Consider the following 23,534-nt stretch of genomic DNA (forward strand, 5'->3'; position numbering starts at 1 on the left):
GAATCACAGCACGCCAGGCCTCCCTGTCCATCACCAACTCCCGGAGTACACTCAAACTCATGTCCACAGAGTCGGTGATGCCATCCAGCCATATTTTCTTAGATATTTCAAATATCTTAAATATATAAATATATTTCTTCCTGATTACAAGGCTTATCCCTAACAGAACATTACAAATATTAATTCTCTGTCTTTGTCTTTCCAAACGTTTTTTCACTTCCCCAGTGAAGGCTGCTAGGTCTAAATATTTAATTTATGTATGAGTTATAGACAGACAGACCATGTGTCAAAGGTTTCACAGAATAACTGGCTGAACTTTTAGCTTTGGGGCTTTTCTATTCTACAACACAACCTCTTAAAACTGGAAGTGAAGAGTTTTTCATGATGTTTGTTTGCCTAAGTTGCATCAGTTGGATTCTTCAGTGGCTCATTATGATTCTAATTAAGTGCTTTATCATCCAAGTTACACCATTAAAACACTATACTATCTTTATAAAGCTTTCTTATCTATCTCCTGTATCTATTTTATCAACCACTTCTCCACAGTTCTTTAATTTCCTACAGGTGGCTGAGTATACTCAAACAGCCCACCCTTGTCCTAACAGTCCTATGCTTCTCAGGACACATTCACTGCCATGCAAAGTGAAAGCCAAGAGAATAAGAAGACCCCATGTGACCATAGTCAGGCCATGTTTAAACTCAGCCCTTGTGGCACTTTGGCACATTTTTTGGAAAGTGCCTTCTTCTATTTATTTGGAAATTGTTTATATTCTATGACAATTTCACAGCAAATGAAGGAAAATTTGGCTTTGGTAGAGTCTCTCTCATAATCAGCTTACTGAATAGAAGGAGAAAGCTCAAGACTAGAATTTCTGTCCACAGAAATGCAGTGCCTTTATTCATGGTTACATACTCCAGAGAAAGGAGGACAAATCATGCTATGATAAGTAAATAGTTGTGTTAACACCATTCCTCTGCCCTCAGCAGCTCCCTGTAAGCATTGCCTTCCTGGTTGAGAGCTTGATTTAGGTGAGCAGGAAAGAGGGTCAGTGACAATAACTTACTCTTGTCCTCCAGGCCACAGATTAACAATAATAATGGCTACACATATGAACCCTGTAGCAAGAATTATAAATAGACATGCACACATAAACATTTATCAATAAGCAACTACACACATGTATGTGGGTGTGTGGTCAGTTGTGTCTAACTCTTTGCAACCTCATGGACTGTAGCCTGTCTATGAGATTTTCCAGGCAAAAATACTGGAGTGGGTTGCCATTTCCTTCTCCAGGGGATCTTCCTGACCCAGGGATCAAACCCATGTCTCCTGCATCTCTTGCATTGGCATGCAGATTCTTTACCACTGAACCACCTGGGAAGCCCTATACATATATGGTCTTGCATTTATAATTTCATTTAACCCACCTAGCAACCCCCTAGCATTTTTTCCTATTAGGAATCCAAAGCTCAGAGAACTGAAGTAACATGCTCAAATGCTCACTGTTGTTACATGAAAAAAAAAAAAATTTAGATCAGGTCATTGAAGTCTAGTTAACGATATGCATGTTGAAGTGTTTAGGTATAATGTCTGTAAGTTTCTTCAAAATGCATCAAAAAATAAGAATAATTGATGGATTATAGAAGAAAGATTAAAGGACTATCCAATATCAAACCAACCCCCCACCAAAATAACTGAAAATACTGGGTAACAGTTTTAAAATATATTTGAAGACATCAAAGAGCTAATGGTACAATAAGGACTTGAAAATGGCAAAAATTAAAAAGACTGATAATTCCCAGAATTGATGAGAATGTTGATTTACTGGTAACTGGTACAATCACATTAGAATATTTATTTTAATGATCTACTAAATAAATACATGTGCTATGACCTTCTGATACTTATCTGAAATATATGTGTGTACCAAATTGTGTGTACAAGCATGTCCATGGCAGCACAATTTTAACAACCCCAAAATGGAAACAATACAGTTAGCCATCAACTATACAGTGGATCAAATGTCACCTCTAACAATTAAGTACTAGGCAGAAAAGAAAATAAACCATTTCTATAGCATACAACATGGAGAAGGAAATGGCAGCCCACTCCAGTGTTCCTGCCTGGAGAATCCCATGGACAGAGGAGGCTGGTGGGCTACAGTCCGTGGGGTCGCAAAGAGTCGGACACAGTTGAAGCAACTTAGCATCATAGCATGCAACATGAATAAGTATCATAGATATATATAAAGGAAATAATCTGAGTGAAAAATAATACAAGATTCTATTAACATAAAGTTCACAAAGTAATCTAAGTATTAGAAGTCAAAATTATGGTTATTTTTAGGGACAGGAACATATTGACTTGAAGGAAAAACAAAAGAAGGGGTAATCCTGAGGTACTGTTAATGTCCTCTGCTGATCAGGATGGTGGTTACATGGGTGTGCTTACAGTATGTTATGTTTTAATTCAGTTCAGTTCAGTTCAGTCGCTCAGTCGTGTCCGACTCTCCGCGACCCCATGAACCACAGCACGCCAGGCCTCCCTGTCCATAACCAACTCCCGGAGTTCACTCAAACTCATGTCCACAGAGTCGGTGATGCCATCCAGCCATCTCATTCTCTGTCGTCCTCTTCTCCTCCCGCCCCCAACCTTTCCCAGCATCAGAGTCTTTTCCAGTGAGTCAACTCGTCGCATGAGGTGGCCAAAGTATTGCAGTTTCAGCTTTAGCATCAGTCCCTCCAATGAACATCCAGGATTGATCTCCTCTAGAATGGACTGGTTGGATCTCCTTGCAGTATAAGGGACTCTCAAGAGTCTTCTCCAACACCACAGTTCAAAAGCATCGATTCTTCGGCGGTCAGCCTTCTTCACAGTCCAACTCTCACATCCATACATGACCACGGGAAAAACCATTGCCTTGACGAGACGGACCTTGGTTGGCAAAGTAATGTCTCTGCTTTTTAATATACTATCAAGGTTGGTCATAACTTTCCTTCCAAGGAGCAAGCGTCTTTTAATTTCATGGCTGCAATCAGCATCTGCAGTGATTTTGGAGCCCAAAAAAACAAAGTCTGACACTGTTTCCACTGTTTTTCCATCTATTTCCCATGAAGTGATGGGACCAGATGCCATGATCTTTGTTTTCTGAATGTTGAGCTTCAAGCCAACCTTTTCACTCTCCTCTTTCACTTTCATCAAGAGGCTTTTGAGTTCCTCTTCACTTTCTGCCATAAGGGTGGTGTCATCTGCATATCTGAGGTTATTGATATTTCTCCCGGCAATCTTGATTCCAGCTTGTGCTTCTTCCAGCCCAGCGTTCCTCATGATGTACTCTGCATATAAGTTAAATAAGCAAGGTGACAATATACAACCTTGACGTACACCTTTTCCTATTTGGAACCAGTCTGTTGTTCCATGTCCAGTTCTAACAGTTGCTTCCTGACCTGCATACAGGTTTCTCAAGAGGCAGGTCAGGTGGTCTGGGATTCCCATCTCTTTCAGAATGTTCCACAGTTTATTGTGATCGACACAGTCAAAGGCTTTGGCATAGTCAATAAAGCAGAAATAGATGTTTTTCTGGAACTCTCTTGCTTTCTCCATGATCCAGCGGATGTTGGCAATTTGATCTCTGGTGCCTCTGCCTTTTCTAAAACCTGCTTGAACATCTGGGAGTTCACGGTTTATATACTGCTGAAGCCTGGCTTGGAGAATTTTGAGCATGACTTTACTAGCGTGTGAGATGAGTGCAATTGTGCGGTAGTTTGAGCATTCTTTGGCATTGCCTTTCTTTGGGATTGGAATGAAGACTGACCTCTTCCAGTCCTGTGGCCACTGCTGAGTTTTCCAAATCTGCTGGCATATTGAGTGCAGCACTTTCACAGCATCATCTTTCAAGACTTGAAATAGCTCAACTGGAATTCCATCACCTCCACTAGCTTTGTTCGTAGTGATGCTTTCTAAGGCCCACTTGACTTCACATTCCAAGATGTCTGGCTCTAGGTCAGTGATCACGTTATCGTGACTATCTTGGTCGTGAAGATCTTTTTTGTACAGTTCTTCTGTGTATTCCTGCCACCTCTTTTTAATATCTTCTGCTTCTGTTAGGTCCATACCATTTCTGTCCTTTATCGAGCCCATCTTTGCATGAAATGTTCCCTTGGAATCTCTAATTTTCTTGAAGAGGTCTCTTGTTTTTCCTATTCTGTTGTTTTCCTCTATTTCTTTGCATTGATCACTGAGGAAGGCTTTCTTATCTCTCCTTGCTATTCTTTGGAACTCTGCATTCAGATGCTTATATCTTTCCTTTTCTCCTTTGCTTTTCGCCTCTCTTCTTTTCACAGCTATTTGTAAGGCCTCCTCAGACAGCCATTTCGCTCTTTTGCATTTCTTTTCCATGGGGATGGTCTTGGTCCCTGTCTCCTGTACAATGTCACGAACCTCTGTCCAGAGTTCATCAGGCACTCTATCAATCAGATCTAGTCCCTTAAATCTATTTCTCACTTCCACTGTATAATCATAAGGGATTTGATTGAGGTCATATCTGAATGGTCTAGTGGTTTTCCCTACTTTCTTCAATTTAAGTCTGAACTTGGCAATAAGGAGTTCATGATCTGAGCCACAGTCAGCTCCTGGTCTTGTTTTCGCTAACTGTATACAGCTTCTCCATCTTTGGTTGCAAAGAATATAATCAATCTGATTTCGGTGTTGACCATCTGGTGATGTCCATGTGTAGAGTCTTCTCTTGTGTTGTTGGAAGAGGGTGTTTGCTATGACCAGTGCATTCTCTTGACAAAACTCTATTAGCCTTTGCCCTGCTTCATTCCGTGCTCCAAGGCCAAATTTGCCAGTTACTCCAGGTGTTTCCTGACTTCCTACTTTTGCATTCCAGTCCCCTATAATGAAAAGGACATCTTTTTTGGGTGTTAGTTCTAAAAGGTCTTGTAGGTCTTCATAGAACCGATTAACTTCGGCTTCTTCAGCATTACTCGTTGGGGCATAGGCCTGGATTACTGTAATATTGAATGGTTTGATTAAAAGTTATTAAAATATCAAGAGAGTTTTTAAATTTAGCATTATTGTTTCATTCATTCAGTCCATGAACACTGATTACAACCAGTTATATGAAAGGCACTGGGGATATAGCAAATTCCTTTCTTCATGAAGTTTATGTTCTAGTGATGAAGAAAAATTAAATAAATGACTAAAGAAACAACAAACTATAAAAACAGAGGTTGGTAAGTGTTCTGAAAATATAAAAACATGAAAGAGAGTAAACAGCTAGTTTTTTTAGAGAGAGATTTCTCTGAGGAGGTAATGTTCAAACTGAGGTCTGAACAACAATAAAGAAGCTAGCCTTGCAAAGATGGCAGAGGAGAACGGCTGACGTAAAACCCTATGGCAGTAATGAATCGGAAGGGGAGGGGGTTACATCTTAATACAACCTTACTAAAAATTTCTGTTGAAATCATGATAATGCTAATGGTGCTTAATGAAAGACTTCAAACAAAGAAATTGTTGACCCAGTGTTTGAAATCTCGAGGTTAGAAAGATAAGGGAGGAGATTAGTGATTTACCTATGAGGTATTGAAAAATTTAACTTACATTTATATTTATCCTATAGCTTATTAAAAGGGAGGTTCTAAGTACTTGGTTATTTGCCTTTATAGTTAGTCTAACTCTAGACTTCTAACCTTGAAACTATGTATACTTGGAAATCAAATCACAGTTGTTTGAAGGTTTGCCATAGAGAAGCATGTTTGTTTCACCCAAAAATGACGACAGTGTTTGCATTAGGAAGTTAGGTATGTCCAGTCCTAGAATAACTAATTCACATAACTATATAGGTATGTCCAGTCCTGTAATAACTAATTTACTATAGTGAGTAACTAATTCACTAAGACTGCTTTACGCTGTCCGTATATCTATTAAAAATACATAGCCAAAGATGCTCTTAAAGGTAAAAATGTATATTAAAGCATTTGTCTTTGTGAAATTTAGGAATTTATTTGCTTTTATAGTTAGTCTATAATCTCTATGACTTCTAACCTTGAAACTAAGTGTGCTTGAAATGTCTTTGTGAAATTTTGGAAATAATACAAGAGATTTTTAAAATGGACTTTAAAATACTATGCAATATCTTATTCCTTCACAGATCTCTAAGATGTGTGTGGGTGGTATTTCCAAGACCACCCCTAGGTTCCATGATTCAGTAGGAGGATTCAAAAGACTCTGCATATAGTCCTTGTCATGTTATTATTTAATGCAGAGAAAGAATACAAAGCAAAATCAGTGAAAACAAAAGGTACATAGGGCAAATCCTGGGGGGAAAAAGGCACAAAATTTCCAGAGTCCTTTTCCAGTTGTTAGAAAGGATGTGCTCGCCAACAATGAGTTGTAATGACATAAGTGAAATACTGTCAACCACAGAAGCTCATTACCCAAGGTTTTTACCGAGGAATGATCCCATATGCACCCTCTGCCTAGTATGTACCAAACTTCCAGAGTCCCAGAAGGAAAGCATGTACTCAGCACAAAACATATTGTTTGCACCATCTAAGCACAGATAACCACTCTGATCAGTTAGGGTGGTGGAGACTTTCCTGAAAACGAAATTCCAAGACATCAGTCAAGGGCTACACTTATAAGCAGGCTTTTCAAAGAATAGCAATCAGTCGTGCTTGTTGCCTTTTGTGTACGTGAGGCTAATCTGGCTCGTGTACAATAAAGGAGAGGTAGAATGACACAAGGTGAGATTGGGGAGTAAACAGAGGTGACATCATAGAGGAGTATTCAGGCTGTGGTAAGGCATTTGGAATTTTTCCAAATAAAATGGTAAATTAATGAGGAGCACATCTGTCTGAGATCATCCAGGATGACAAAAATTAGGTTTTTCAAAAGGAAAAAAGTTAACACAAAAAATTGACTGTATAAGTAATTGAAGAGCTAGAAAGTCCAGAGGATGGTTAGGAAAACATCCAGCACAGAGAGTTGCAAATATGACCAACATAATAGAATTCATACTTTTGAGATCACAGTAGCTGCAGGGTATGTGGTACAGTTGGAAGGCTCCAACGTTTTTCTAGTGTAAGTTCCAGAAGAGAATGGAAGGAGAAGAGAGGAGGACTATTTGAAGAAATAAATGAATTGCTGAAGGTTGTCCAGAGTTTAAGAAATATGAGTCCTTAGACACAAATGGATAAATCAAGATAAAATCACACCTAGACACATTGCAGCAACACTGTGGAACATCAAAGACAAAGTCTCTATGTTATCAGATATAAAGATAGATCATTTATAAAGCAATTATACTCGCCCTAGAAATTATCTTAACAGTAGCATATAAAGCTAAAAAAAAAAAACTTTAGGGTACTCATCTCAAAAATAGAAATCCAATCAATAGTTTCTAAATAGCAGAGGATTATAAAAAAATACAAAAAAGTTTATCAATCCAATAGAGAGCAGAAAAAGGAAAAAACAGGATAATGATAAATAAAACTCAAAATAGGACCAAATACATCAATAATATATCAGAAATCAGTATATGTAAAAAGATTAAATGTACCTACTAAAAGGCTGGTATATTTACTCTGTTTAGCAAAAAACACCATTAAAGAGTAAAATAATAATTCAGAGGGGGAGATGATATCTAGAATACATTTATCAAAAAAAGAATTTTATCCAGAATGTATTTTTAAAACTACCACAAATCAATTTCTAAAAAAAACAGACCAAATAGAAAAAAAAAGGACAAAACTTGAGCAAGCAGATCACAAAAGAGGATATTCAAAAATGGCCAATAAGCATATTAAAAAATGCTCAACTTTATAAATCACCTGAGAATTACAATTAGAATCACAATGAGATACCACTCTACAAGTGTCAGAAAAACTAAATGAAAAAGACATAAAGTACCAAGGGTTGATGAAGATATAGAAGAATTAGGACTCTCATACTTCATTGGCAGAGATACAAATTAGTGCTGAGTGCTCAGTTGCTAAGTTGTGTCTGACTCTTTACAACCCCATGGACTGTAGCCCTCTGGCTAGGCTCCGCTGTCCATGGGGTTTCCCAGGCAAGAATACTCTAGTGGGTTGTCATTTCTTTCTCCAGGGGATCTTCCCAATTTGGGGACTTAACCCACATCTCCTGTATTGGCAGGCAGGTTTTTTACCGCTGAGCCACCAGGGAAGCCCCACAAATTAGTACAACAATTTAAAAGAACTATCTGGCAGTGTCCACAAAAGCTAAACATATCCATGAAGTCAAATTTCTACTCTTGATATATACATGTCGAAAAGGCATGCAGTGAATGGACATAGCAACACTATTCATAGTACCACCAAATTGGAAACTACTCAAATGCCTGTAAGCAATAGAATAGATAAATCTTAGTGTATACACCACATAATAAAATACTCAACAGCAAAGAGACTAACAAACTACAACTAAATGTACCTGACGAATAGAAAGGTGAACAAAATAAGCCATGCACAAGAGTACATTATCTGAGTCAATCTATAGTTATTTAAAAAGAGGGGTAAGGGGAGGTCAGTTATCAGTTAGAGCGGTGGAGACTTTCCTGAAAACTAAATTCCCAGAAACCAGCCAAGGGCTAAACTTGTAAGCAGGCATTTCAAAGAATAGCAATCAGTCATGCTCGTTGTCTTTTGTGTACAGAAGGCTAATTTGGCTAATGCACAATGAAGGAGAGGTAGAATGGAACAAGATGAGGTTGAGGAGATAAACAGAGGTCATGAACTAGAGGAATGCTCAGGCCATTGAAAGGCATTTGGAGTTTTTCCAAATAAAATGCTAAATTAATGAAGAATACATCTGTCAGAGTTCATTCAGGATAACAAAAAACCGGGAAAGGTCAAGATAGAGGTTACCTGGGATAGGGATAATGTCCGAAGAGGCACAAGTAAGGGCTCTGGCAACACTCCATTTATTGATCTGGGTGTCGGTTACACAAGTATGCTCAGCTTGTGAAAATTTGTTAAGATGAGCACTCATGATTTTTGTACTTTATATATCTTTAATATCAAAAAGAAGCTTTTCTAAAAACTGAGTTATCAGATAAGAGGAAAAAGAAAACTCTGCTAAAATTGTTTAAAGGACGCTATCTAAAATAGAAAAGTGGAAAAGATAGAATTAAGTATAGTAGTTCTACGGAAGCACCAACCAAAATAAAGCTATTAATAGCATGTTCTGTTCTGTTCCGTCGCTCAGTCGTGTCCGACTCTATGTGACCCTGTGGACTGTAGCCTACCAGGCTGCTCCATCCATGGGATTCTCCACTGGAGTGGGTTAACCGTTTCCTTCTCCAGGGGATCTTCCCGACCCAGGGATCGAACCCGGGTATCCCACATTGGAGGCAGAAGCTTTAACCTCTGAGCCACCAGGGAATAGCAATATTAATAAAGGACAGAAGTCAAATTTTTGGGAAACTTATGACGGAGAAAATCCTTAAAAAAATACCAATCATGAACTTAAATGTACCAAAAATACAACCAGAAAATCTAAAAAGAAAAAATTGACAGAATTGTGCAGAGAAATTTACAAACTGACAGTCATAGGAAGAGATAATAACATTTTTCTTAGAAATATGTTAAGATAAAATAACAAAAATATTGAAGATGAACAATAACATGAACATATTTCTTCTAATAAACTCCAATCAACAAACATGTCTCTATTCTAAAAATAACATGATTGGTAAATTGGGGGAATAAAGTCAACATAATATGGAAATAAGATTGAAAAACACTTCACTAGTCTTTTTCCTAGAGATATTTCACACTACCAAGTAATAACAAACGACATTAAGTAAAAGAACTGAATTCAGAAAGCTGATAGGCTACTGAACTCCTATCCCCACTCATTTCCTGTAATCTTCACTCACTGTGCTCTTTTACTTCGGAAGTATTCTGTCTCAAAATTTTCTCTGATCTTTGTGCAACATTAGCCAAATGTTGAATGCCAAACATTAAGCATGCAAAGCGGTTTGAAAGTGTCACAGAACCATGCTGTGACATATTTATTCTGGCAAGTGTAAGAGAAGACAAGTTTTAAAAATAAAAGAAAAGCATGAAATTCTAAAACATTTTTAAAAATTAAAGAACATAGGATATCCCTTGGGCTACTGAGTCAAAGGCATTAACATTGTTGCACACAATTAGAGACAGTGTAAAAATAAAGTTATCTAGCTGAAACAATTGATTGTTTTTTGTTCAAACAAAAAATCTAAATGAAGTTGAGAAGAATAATAAAGGCAATGGAAAGACCAAAGATCAAACGCAGATGTCATCAGGGGAAAACTCCACAATTAAAGAAGAATCCTTGGCAACATATAAAGACCTTTTCATTAAAGCTAAAATATTGCAGGTATATTATCCTTTAAGTTCACAGTGGCTGATTTAGTGGCTTCAAACCTGGTATGTTCTCCACAATGCTAGGCTCCCTGGTGAAGCTGAAAGTGCAAATGAAGAAGCTGCAGAGACTTTTTCAGTTCAATTCAGTCGCTCAGTAGTGTCCGACTCTCCACGACCCCATGAATCACAGCACGCCAGGCCTCCCTGTCTATCACCAACTCCCGGACTTCACTCAAACTCACGTCCACAGAGTCGGTGATGCCATCCAGCCATCTCATTCTCTGTCGTCCCCTTCTCCTCCCGCCCCCAACCTTTCCCAGCATCAGAGTCTTTTCTTTTCCAGTGAGTCAACTCGTCGCATGAGGTGGCCAAAGTATTGCAGTTTCAGCTTTAGCATCAGTCCTTCCAATGAACACCTAGGACTGATCTCCTTTAGAATGGACTGGTTGGATCTCCTTGCAGTCCAAGGGACTCTCAAGAGTCTTCTCCAACACGACAGTTCAAAAGCATCAATTCTTCGGCGATCAGCTTTCTTCACAGTCCAACTCTCACATCCATACATGACCACGGGAAAAACCATAGCCTTGACTAGACGGACCTTTGTTGGCAAAGTAATATCTCTGCTTTTTAATATACTATCAAGGTTGGTCATAACTTTCCTTCCAAGGAGTAAGCGTCTTTTAATTTCATGGCTGCAATCAGCATCTGCAGTGATTTTGGAGCCCCCCAAAATAAAGTCTGACACTGTTTCCACTGTTTTCCCATCTATTTCCCATGAAGTGATGGGACCAGATGCCATGATCTTTGTTTTCTGAATGTTGAGCTTCAAGCCAACCTTTTCACTCTCCTCTTTCACTTTCATCAAGAGGCTTTTATGTTCCTCTTCACTTTCTGCCATAAGGGTAGTGTCATCTGCATATCTGAGGTTATTGATATTTCTCCCAGCAATCTTGATTCCAGCTTGTGCTTCTTCCAGCCCAGCGTTCCTCATGATGTACTCTGCATATACTTTTTACTCAGTGTTAAAACAAAGAATAGTTGTATTATAAAACCCCTTTGAATAAAACAGTGTGGTATTCACATATGAACAGACTAACAAAATATAAAATAAAATAAACCAAGTTGAATAAGAAAACTTACTCATTTAAATCAATGAGGAAAGATGCATTGACTAATGAACTGACTCAGTTCAGTCGCTCAGTCGTGTCTGACTCTTTCCGACCCAATGAACCACAGCACACCAGGCCTCCCTGTTCATCACCAACTCCTGGAGTTTACACAAACTCATGGCCATTGAGTCGGTGATGCCATCCAACCAACTCATCCTCTGTCGTCCCCTTCTCCTCTTGCCCTCAATCTTTTCCAGCATCAGGGTCTTTTCAAATGAGTCAGCTCTTCACATCAGGTGGCCAAAATATTGGAGTTTCAGCTTCAGCCTCAGTCCTTCCAATGAACACCCAGGACTGATTTCCTTTAGGATAGACTGGTTGGAGCTCCTTGCAGTCCAAGGGACTCTCAAGGGTCTTCTCCAACACCACAGTTCAAAAGAATCAATTCTTCTGTGCTCAGCTTTCTTTATAGTCCAATGAACTGACTATTCAGCAACTAATTAATAATATTAGGACAATAGTTGTCCATTTGGCAAAAATAAATTCAGATTCCTGCTTCATATCACTCACATTATTTAAAATTAATTAAAGTACTAAATATTGTATATCTATATAGGAAAAAAGAAAAAAAAGAGGCGAAGAAAGGGAGAGATTTAGGATACAATAATACTGAATTTATAAATGAAACAGTGAAAATCTTCTTTCTTAAACAAGATAAAAAATTCAAAATCCATGAAAGACGAGTGATATATTGGACTACATTTTTTTTTAAATGAAGGTTTGGTATGGCATTTACATGAATTAAGTCTTAAAATATGCAACAGGCAGTCTTCCAGTTTCTGCTCCAGCATGTGACGAGCTTGGAAGTCATCACTCCCATTCTCACAATAAGAAAAAAAAGTGGCTGGAATCAGTACCAGGAAGGAAAACAGACAAGGAAAAATTGACAAGCTGCATAGGCTTAGGGTAGACTAGCTATCTTGACAGTTAAAAATTCTGCAGAGCCCCATCTTAGAGGAACCCCACATTTTGTGAATTTTATCTCCAGGAGTCCCACCAGATCCTCATGGGGAATATAAGAAAAACCTCTTATGCTTTCCAGCAGCAGAAGAAAAAACACAACCATTTAAAAAGAAGCCAAAAGCATTCTGATCTCTTCCTTAAGGAAAACTACTTTACCAGAGTCTAACCAAGATAAGGGAAGGGAAATACCCAAATCCAGTGCCTCCAGCCTGCCTGTCTCACCACTGAGGAGAAGGAAGCTGAGAAGAATGTGTGAAGGTCACAGCCCAATGGAGCAACAAAGTTACTAAGAGACTGAGACCTAATCAGAGGACTATAGAACAGAACTTGTCTTCTGCATTTCACCACCGGGGCTTCCCAGCTGGAACTAGTGGTAAAGAGTCTGCCTGCCAGTGCAGGAGGCACAGGAGATGTGGGTTCGATCCCTGGGTCAAGGAAGTGGCAACCCACTCCAGTATTCTTGCTTGGATAATTCCATGGCCAGAGCAGCCTGGCAGGCTACAGCTTATGGGGTCACCAAGAGTCAGATATGACTGAGCAACTGAGAACACTACCACTGCTGCACTTCATCACATCAACAGGACTCCTGCATAAAAACAGAAGATGACAGCAGAAGGCTTCTAAGAAGTCACTTTTAGAGAAACCCAGAAACAACTGGAGAAACAAAAGCAAAAATACTAGAAGCTGAAGCCTTAGACACCTATGGCTACACCAAATAGTAAAAACAATGTAAATCCTGGCCAGATTAGTGTAAGTGCTCACACTAATGGCCTATGTATCTCAGTTCCTATTACTCAATACATCATGTCTGGGTTTCAACAAAAAATCGCAAGGCATATATAAAAGCAAGAAAAAAATCACTCTAAAGAAATAAAGCAAGTGATAGAACCAGGCTCAGATAAGACAGAGCTCTTGAAATTACCATACCAGGAATTACATAGTATTATAATAAAGGAGTCAATATTCCAAGAAGACCTGACCATCCTTAATATGTACGTACTTCACAAGGGAGCATTCAGAATGATATTAGAATGGCCAATATCCAGAAGACTAAAAGCACCAAATGCTGACAAAGATGTGGAGCAACAGAAATTCTCATTCATTGCTGATGGGAATGCAAAATGGTACAGCCACTTTGAAAGATAGTTTGGAGATTTCTTACAAAACTAAACATACTCTTACTATATGACCCAGCAAGTATTTATCCAAAGGATTTGAAAACTTACGTCAATATAAAAACTAGCACACGAATATTTATAATAGCTTTAATTTATTATTGCTAAAACCTGGAAGCAGCCAAGATGTCCTTCAGTAGGTGAGTAGATAAGTAAACCATGGTACTTCCAGACACTGGAGTATCATTCAGGGCTAAGGAGAAGTGAGCTATCGAACCATTAAAATACATGGAAGAAACAAATGCATATTGCTCAACGAAGTGGAAAACAATCTGAAGAGGTTACATACAGTGTCATTCCAATTATATGATATTCTGGAAAAGGCAAAACTATGGAGACAGTAAAAGTATCAGTGGTTGCCAAGGAATAGGGAGGAGGGTGGGATGAATAGGTGGAACAAAGATGATGTTTAGGGTAGTGAAACTATTCTGTATGATATTGTAATGGTGGATACATGTCATTTTACATCTGTTCAAGTCTATGGAATGTGTAACACCAAGTGACTCCTAATGTATACTATGGACTTTGGGTGATGATAAGTCAATGAATATTCATTGGTTGTTACAAATCTACCACTCTGGTGGGGAATGTTGATAATGGGGAAGCCTATACATGAGTGGCTTCCCTGGTGGCTCAGCTGGGAAAGAATCCACCTGCAATGCAGGAGACCTGGGTTCGATCCCTGGGTTGGGAAGATACCCTGGAGAAGGGAAAGGCTAACCACTCCAGTATTCTGGCCTGGAGAATTCCATCAACTGTATGGTCCATAGGGTCTCAAAGGGTGCCACTTTGAGCCAGTGCCACTTTGTGCCACTTAGCAACTTAGCAGCAGCAGCAGAGCAACTTTCACTTCTTGCATAGTGAGGGCAGAACGTGTATGGAAAATCTCTGTATCTTCTGCTCAGTTTTATGTGAACCTAAAATTTCTCTAGAAAATAAAGTCTTTTTTTTTTCAGTTGTATTTATTTATTTTACTTTACAATATTGTATTGGTTTTGCCATACATTGACATGAATCCACCAGTTTAATGGGCAAAAGACAAGAAGAGACACTTTAAGAAGTAGATATATACACAGTGAATAAGTACATGGAAAAAATCACTAGTTCAACATCATTAGCCACAAGAGAAAGGAAAATTAAGACTATAACAAAATATCAGTGTCTACCTGTTAGTAGAGAAAAAAGTGATAATACTAAATGCTAATGAAGATACAGAGAAAAAATAAAAACTATTAGCAACCATAATGTCTTTCATCTGGTGAATGGTTAAACCAATTGTTAAACCACATAATACTGTCCAGCAATGAAAAGCAATCGCTGATATCTGCAGCAACTTGGATGGACCTCAAGGGCATTATGCTGAGTGCTCCAAAAGGAAAGTCTATTAAAATGAAACAATAAAATAGTAAAATAAAACTCAATTAAACTTAAAATGTAAAATAAAATAAATATTGCAACAAAGTTCTTGGAATGGGCATTAACAAGTCAGGTTTCTGGTCCTACTTCTCCAGATGTTCACTTTGGTCTGCAAAAAGGAACAAGGCTTTACATCTAAACTCAACCATTTCTGCCTGACAACCGAAGACACAGAGTGATTCCTTTTGCTGATTGCATTACTCCGTGGGAGAGGAAAAATATGAAACAGAGAGAGAGGTTAAGTGTGTTGGGGGCAATGATCTGTGAATACCAGCTAGCTAGACAGAGTCTGCTGCCTCCAGAGGGGTCCAGGAGACAGACAAGTCTAGAACGGTCCCTCTTCATAGAGACCTTGGTCCCCTCTTGTCTCAAAGTGACAACTAGATCAACCTCTGATGGACGAACTCAGGCAGAACAGGGACTTTAGTGGGCTCCCAACTTAAGCTGAGAGGAGGCTCACCCTGTCACAAACTCTGCAAAATGAATACTTTGTTTTAAATATTCTTTTGGGGGTAAAGATACAACCTTCAGCCAAATTTATCCATCCAGAACATACCATTAAAAATAACAGCCAGAAGGACTTCCCTGATGGTCCAGTGGTTAAGGCTTTGTGCTGTCAGTGCAGGGGGCATGGGTTCAATCCCTGGTTTGGGATCTAAGATCCTACATGCCGTGCAATATGGCCAAAGATTTCTAAAAAAAACAGTTGGAAAAGAAACAGTTCTTAATTCTTGAGAGTCCCTTGGACTGCAAGGAGATCAAACCAGTCAATCCTAAAGGAAATCAATCCTGGATATTCATTGGAAGGACTGATGCTGAAGCTAAAGCTCCAATACTTTGGCCACCTCATGTGAAGAGCTGACTCACTGGAATAGATCTTGATGCTAAGAAAGATTGAGGACAGGAAGAGAAGCAGAGTGACAGAGGATGAGATGATTGGATAGCATCATTGACTCGATGGACATGAATTTGAGCAACCTCAGGGAAATAGTGAAGGACAGGGAAGCCTGGGATGCTTCAATCTATGAAGTCACGAGAGTCGGACAAAACTTAGCGACTGAACAACAACAATTTATGGAAGAGTAAGTTCTGATGGCTCAGTCTCAAAATCTTCCCCTTGAATGACACCAACCCACCATGAACTGGTACTTTTCCAACATTCTATAAATCTCCTTTCTTTTTCCTTTCACGACCTATTCACTTTTCTTCACTACCTACTCTATTTCCGATAATGTTAGGCTATTACAACCATTTAAACTCAAGGAAATATAAGCAGAAGGTCTACAACCATGGCAAGAAAAATAAGGGCAATTAGCTATATAGCTGCCTGTGACCAAGAATAAAATGAAAACCAAGTCTGGGGACGGAGAGTTAGCCAGTCTCAGGAATAAAAGCTCTTGGAGGAGAGCAACTAAAAACACTGACTTCAGGGCCAAAAAACTGAGAAGGAAAACAGGAATAGCAAATCATAGTGGCTGAGAGGGCAGGTTCAAAAGTCAGAGTTGGATTGCTTGGGCAGTTAATTTTCTCTGTGCGTGCATGCATGCTAAGTCGCTTCAGTCATGTCTGACTTTTTGTGACCCTGTGGACTATAACCTCCAGGCTCTTCTGTCCATGGGATTCTCTAGGCAATAATACTGGAGTAGGTTGCCATGCTCTCCCCCAGGGGATCTTCCTGACCCAGGGACTGAACTCACATCTCTTACACTTCCTTCATTGGCAGGTGGGTTCTTCACCACTGATGCCACCTGGGAAGCTGTGTGATATTGGCTATTGTGTCTGACACACAGTGTCATCTCAAGAAATGGCAGCTATTATTAATGGTGAGTAAACACTGATGGCAAGGGATGAAGTAGGGACAAACCCACAAAACTAACACTTGAGAACAGACGTAGCTCTGTCAATGGGGTTACAGGAGCCATTGGCCCAAGCTGTACACCCCATTCCTTGTGGCTCAAAGCACAGTCTCTCAGATTAACAATATTGGCATCAATGGGGAGCTTGTTATAAATAGACTCAGGCCCTCCTCTAGTCTCCTGAGTCAGAATCTGCATTTTAACAAAACCACCAAAGATCACTGGGTGGTTCACAGCACATTACAAGCTATGGGGCCCTGCTTGTTCCATTAACTTGTTGGGAAGAACCAGTGACAATCAGGCAATGGCTGCAGTCAACCAAAATGTGGAGGTATAATTGCTGTGTTAAGTAACCAAGGAAACCCCAACTAGGGCTTGTCAATGTTCTGGGTGACTTGGGTAAGGACTCTCTCAAATCAAAGAGAAGGAATTTGGTGAAGGACTTATCAGAGGATAAGCCGAGGCTTCTGTGAACATAAAAGGTAGGCTTCTGAACACAAAAGCTGTAGGTAAAAGAGGCTTGCAAAAAAGGATAATGGGGGCTGGGGTGAGTGACCACCAGGGCCAGAGACTAAGGGAGTTGAGAAGGGGAAAAATGGTCAACAGGGCTGTTTTCATTCATATCCCCATACATGCTGTGTGCCCTGCCCACACTTCTCTGGTCCACCAGCATCACTTTCTCAGGGCAGCGGGTCCTTCTAAACCAGCCCTCTCCTTCCTCCATAACCTCAACATCAATGAGCAAGACTGACAGAGAGGCAGCAGGGGAGTGAGCACCGTGTCTCTAGGCATCTGAAGAAGTCCAGTGACATTTCTTGAAGGCTGTAAACATTCCCCATCCTTCTCTGTTCTATATTTAAATTATAGTCTTCTTTCCATATTGGTCTTTCCAAAGAGTTCAGCCTTGACTTGCACCCCTGAATCCATTTCTGTATTTCCTATTTTGATGTGTGATGCATTTGCCCATAGAGAGAAGCAGGTATTCTTCTTAATTCCCGTCTTTGTCTCTCCTTCTATCCCTACTAATCATATTTCCCTCCCCATGGATTGTGCCTCTTTAAAACTTCCTTTAAAAAAATTTTTTAAATTCTCTTTTAAGATTTTTTTTATGTAGATCATTTTAAAAGTTTTCATTGAATTTGTGTTAAAATATTGCTTCTGTTTTATGTTTTGTTTTTTGTCCAGGAGGCATGTTCAGTTCAGTTCAGTCACTCAGTTATGTCTGTCTCTTTACAATCCCATGGACTGCAGCACACCAGGCTTCCCTGTCCATCACCAGCTCTCAGAGCCTGCTCAAACTCATGTCTATCATATTGGTGATGCTGTCCAACCAACCATCTCATCCTCTGTCGTCCCCATCGCCTCCCGCCTTCAATCTTTCCCAGCATCAGGGTTTTTTCCAATGAGTCGGTTCTTCACATCAGGTGGCCAGAGTATTGGAGTTTCAGCTTTAGCATCAGTCTTTCCAATGAATATTCAGGACTGATTTCCTTTAGCTTCCAGACCAGGAAGAAAACCTGCACCCTCTACATTGAAAGACAAACTCTCAACCACTGGACCACCAGGCAAGTTCCTCTTTAAAACTTTCTTGGATCCTGTAAAGTGCTGATGAATGTTCCTACTGACTAGTGAGAGCCAGATATTAAATCTCCAGAAATTTTGCAAGCTGGTTGTTAAACATAACGATTACAAAAATTAAGTTATAGGAACTTCCAGTTAAATAAATTATATTAATAATATACTCAAACCCACCATTTCCTAATTATTTTACCATATACTATACTACAGTCTCTGCTCTTGAGCTTATTTAAATCACCTCCACATATATGATAGAAATTACACACGATGGTGTACTAGCACATATCTCTTCCAAATTTCTGTCCAGAGATAGAACATTGGAAACTTAGAACTGGCCACAGTGGGGGCATTTACACCAAAGAAATTAACAAAGGCTGCAAATCAGGACTTGGTTTGTTGTTTTGTTGATTGCCTACACTGTTGACAAAAATAAAATTCCAGTAAACTATGAATGTTGCCCACCACTGCAGCCACCCCAACAATGGGCCCCACAGAGGGGAGTTCAAGATAGAGAAAAACAGACTACTGACTTTAGATAGTTAAGATGCAAATCAAAGGAATAATTTCAAGGAGCCCAGAATCTTGCATCTTCACATGCATAGAAAGGCACTAAATTCATTAACTTGAGATGTCTGATTTTTGTCTTTAGGACTGATCTTTCGATGTTCAATTATGTGGGTGTTTCTTTTTTTCTTTTCAGCAAAAACTCCTATGTATCCTGGCTTCTCCTTTACCTCTTTGGAGTCCCCTAGAGCTATCTGAGAGGCCACCTTCCCAGGCGACAATCCTAAATAATGCCCTCAGATAAAATACAAGTCTCAACTTTTAGGTTGTGCTTTTTTTTTTCAGTCAACAAGACTTAAGAAAATGATAAAAAAAATTAACAATGCATATTAAAGCTAAAAGTATGTCATATCTGTAGCTTTTATGTTGAAAATAGAACAAAATTTGGGGAAATAGTCTTCCAGAATTCAAAACTGTTGTCCAATTCAGCACAAAAGTCATTCTTGCCATTGACAATGAGTAGAAGCAACACATTCACCTTCATTGCTTAACTTTCTTTTTACTTGTCAATGTAAACAAAAATATCAGTTAATGTTGAATCTAAAGAGTCGGACACGACTGAACGACTGAACTGAACTGAACTGACACATGTTGGTCAATTGCAAACATAAGCTGGCAAAGGATATAAGAGTTCAGCAAAAATCAATGAATACATTCCTTGTGAATTCCTTGGCTATACTGAATTAGCAGTAAAGAGTATTGTGTATTTTATCACTTGTAAATTGTGCAATATACATCATTCACATCAATGATGTTTATAATGAATTTATTTATATATATGTACATATATACATATATGCATGATTGTTTTTTTCACAGTGTTAGCAGCACCTGCCTGGAGGTTCTCGACATCCCCTTTCTTGTTTCCTTAGGTTAGGCTGAAAGTAAAAGTTAAAGTTTCTCAGTCGTGTCTGACTCTTTACAACCCCACGGACTATACTGTCCATGGAATTCTCCAGGCTAGAATACTGGAATGGGTACTCCTTCCTTTCTCCAGGGGATCTTACCAACCCAGGGATCGAACCCAGGTCTCCAGCATTGCAGGTGAATTATTTACCAGCTGAACCACAAAGGAAGCCATCATTATTCCAGGGCCACTCTTCCCATACCTATATCACTACCAGAATGATCTTTCTAATATTTGTATGCAGTCATGACATCCCCCTCATTAAAATCACTAATGACTCTGTAGGACCTTCTGAATGAAAGACAAGCTACAGAAGCCTTCCTTGGTCTGCCCTGTTCACCTCCGCAGCCGTCTCTCTTATCAGATGCCCACACTCACACTTTGCTCAAGTTATTCCAAACTGCTTGCTGTTCCCAGACTTTTACATCAGCTTCGGGCTTCCCAGGTGGCGTTAGTGATAAAGAACTTGCCTGCCAATGCAGGAGATGTAAGAGATGATGGTTTGATCCCTGGGTAGGGAAGATCATGTGGAATAGGGCATGGCAATACACTGCAGTATTCTTGCCTGGAGAATCCTGTAGACAGAGGAGCCTGGCAGATATAGTCCATGGGGTCACACGGAGTTGGACACAACTGAAGCTACTTAGCATGCAAGCACAGGCCTTTACATGAGCTTTACTTTGCCTAAGATGCCTTTCCCCAACTCCTGCCCTCCCATCTCTTGCTAGTTCTCACCTGGAATTCAAACAGTGCTCAGTCAGCACCTCTTCCAGGAGCCCTTGCCTCTTCAGCACTTGCTACCACCACAAGCTATTGTGCAGGTAACCTTGCTATCTCCTCCACTCACCTGGAAGATCTTCTGAGCAGAGAGAGGTATTCCCAACACCCTAGAACCCAGCATGGCACCCAGGAGACACCGAGTAAGTGTTTCTTAAATAGATAAGGTCATAACTTAGTTTCAGCTAATAGCCTATAGCAAATTGTGGGATTTAGCCAGGAGATACTCATCTCTGATTTCAGCTGTTGCTTTAACAACAAAGGTTGTTTAAAGTGTCAAAAAAAACTCAAAACTGAGTGTTTTTCTTTCAATTACTGACATTTTTTTTTCTTTTGTTCATTGTTTCCTGGACGTTACATAGACATGACTTGAGACTCTTTACCGTAAACCACTGACCTCCTGTAAGGAATAGCTGCAACACTCCTTCCTAGAAGATAGGGACAGTTATCATATATTGGGTTACTCTTATCCTCCAAGCACCTGCCTTCTCATGTATCACCACAGGCATCTTCAACATTGCAACAAAGCGTGTACTATTGTACCAGTTAACAGGTAAGGAAACTGAGTCTCAACAAAGTTAAGGCGTTTGTTTCAGTTTGAACAGATGTTGAATAGAAAAGTGGCGATTCAAACAAGGGTTGATTTGACTCTAAACTAAATTCTCCGTTGAACCCACTCTTTATTTGTTAGAAACAAATAAACCTTCACTTGTTTTTGAATGAGTCCATACCAGCAACCTGAAACAAATAATACTTCAAACAATACTTACTGCAAAGAGCCTTTAACACAAAGCCTAGCCCTGCTGAGCTCTCCTTATTCCCCATGGGTTTACCCTTCTCTTGATGCAGACTGATAGGAGAAAAGTAAATGACGTCAAGAAGTACCTGTGTCCTGTGGCAAAAGCTGCATCCAGAAAGTCTCCGTGACCTGGTCTAGGCCTTCATCATGGACGACTCTCCAACAAGGAGCAGGGATGTTTTCTCTCGCCTGAGCTGCTTCTGTTGCCTGTGCTGCTGCCTTTGTTTACTGTTTGTTACTAAGCACTCGGTGGCCCAGCAAGTGAGTCAACAAGGGCCCTTCCCTTTCCGGGGCTTGGTCTCTGCCCTGAGCCCCGTGCAGCCTCTGGCCTGTTAGCAGGCAGAGCCACCCCAGCAGTCTGTGTCCTCAAAGCCAGTGATCCGAGAGAGCCTCTAAGAGCTCAACTGGATTAGATGCCACTGAAGGCAATGGGATTGCGGCTCAGCGGGAGCTTTGACCATGATGTCACCTTATCTCCTGGTCCAATCAAAAAATGGAGCCCTGCCAAGAACCAGGGGCCGGCCAAGAACCGAGTCTTAATTTCACTAACTCCACCATTTTCCATGCCCTTTGGACCTGCACCGAAAGAACAGAGAAACATGCAAGAACAATGAGAACTAACCTGGAGCTGCCAGTTAGAAGGCAAGAGAAATGTGATTGTGATCATCAGATACACACACATACTAATAATAACAACAAGACAGGAGGAACTTTGGAGATGATGGATATAGTTATGGCACAGATTGTGGTGATGTTTTCATGGGTGTACAATGATCTCTATACTCTTCCAGTTGTATATGTTAACTATAGACTGCTCTTTGTATGTCAATCAGCCCTCAATAAAATGTTTGTTTTTTTTTTAAAGGAGGACTACAGTTGGAGAAAAGGAATTCTCACTCTGTGGTACTTAGGTTCAAAAAGGAGCCAGTAGACAGAGGAGAACAGCAAGAATTAGTGTGACATTAGCTCTGTAAAGGTAAAGGTGAAAGAGTAGATCGTCAGAGCCTTTCAAATAAAAGGCAATTTCAAAATGGAGAGACTAAAAAAAAAGGAAACCATGCATTTTACTTCATATAAAGACCAAAGCATATAAAAATGACATTAGATGAAACCAAGGGCTAGATGAGGGCATGCCTGGTGAGCAGTCCCATATGCCAGGAGTGGGAATGTAGGTTAGTGCAACCTCTCAGTGGGGGCATTTAGTGATATTTATTAAAACTAGAAATGCACATGTCGTTCATAAACATAGCTAAAAGGAACTAACCTCATGAATCATTCTGTAAACATTCACTCAAGCATATAAAAAAAGATGCTCATCACAATGTTTTTTGTAATAGTGAAAAACTAAAAGTCACCAAAGTGTCAATCAGCAGTGCACAGCTAAATAAATTGCAGTTCATACACAGTGGAAAATCAACTACACAGCAATGTCAAGGAGGCAGGTATACCTATATGCACTGGCATGCAAAACTTGCCAAGATCTTTTAAAAAACAAAAGGTGTGGAATAGGCCTGTATGATTCCTCTCAGTGTAAATATGTACATAATATATACAAATATAAAATACATTATTTATATATAGTACTATTTATGTTATGAGATGAGATGGCTGGGTGGCATCACCAACTCAATAGACATGAGTTTGAGCAAGCTCCAGGAGTTGGTGATGGACAGGGAAGCCTGGCATGCTGCAGTCCATGGAGTCTCAAAGAGTCAGACACAACCAAGTGACTGAGATGAACTGATGCATGTTATATATATTATGTATTCATATATATATATATATATATATATGCACACATATATATATACTTTAGAAGGAATCACTAGAAACTTAACAGTGGTTGCTTTGGGGTGTTTTGAGTGGATCATTTAGTCATTAGTTATTACTTATTCAGGGAAATTATTGTCCATTTCTTGGATTTTTCCCCTTGTACCCCCTTATGTTCTATTGCTC

The 23,534-nt window shown here is 39.6% G+C and overlaps 1 protein-coding gene across 2 annotated transcripts in view; it reads right to left on the reverse strand.

Moving 5' to 3' along the window:
- The window catches only part of FRMPD2 (FERM and PDZ domain containing 2), a 106,222-nt gene extending 84,456 nt beyond the window's left edge, over nucleotides 1-21,766 (reverse strand). For both annotated transcript variants that reach the window (XM_055425962.2, XM_088842083.1), the window contains exon 1: nucleotides 21,665-21,766. In XM_055425962.2, the coding sequence (XP_055281937.2) occupies nucleotides 21,665-21,689 (25 nt within the window). In that variant the 5' untranslated portion in view covers nucleotides 21,690-21,766. The remainder of the gene's footprint in view (nucleotides 1-21,664) is intronic.
- Nucleotides 21,767-23,534: the final 1,768 nt, after the last annotated feature.

Source organism: Moschus berezovskii, chromosome 12 (genome assembly GCF_049115385.1).
Source record: "Moschus berezovskii isolate FMDL1 chromosome 12, NW_MosBer_1.0, whole genome shotgun sequence".
NCBI lineage: Eukaryota > Metazoa > Chordata > Mammalia > Artiodactyla > Moschidae > Moschus > Moschus berezovskii.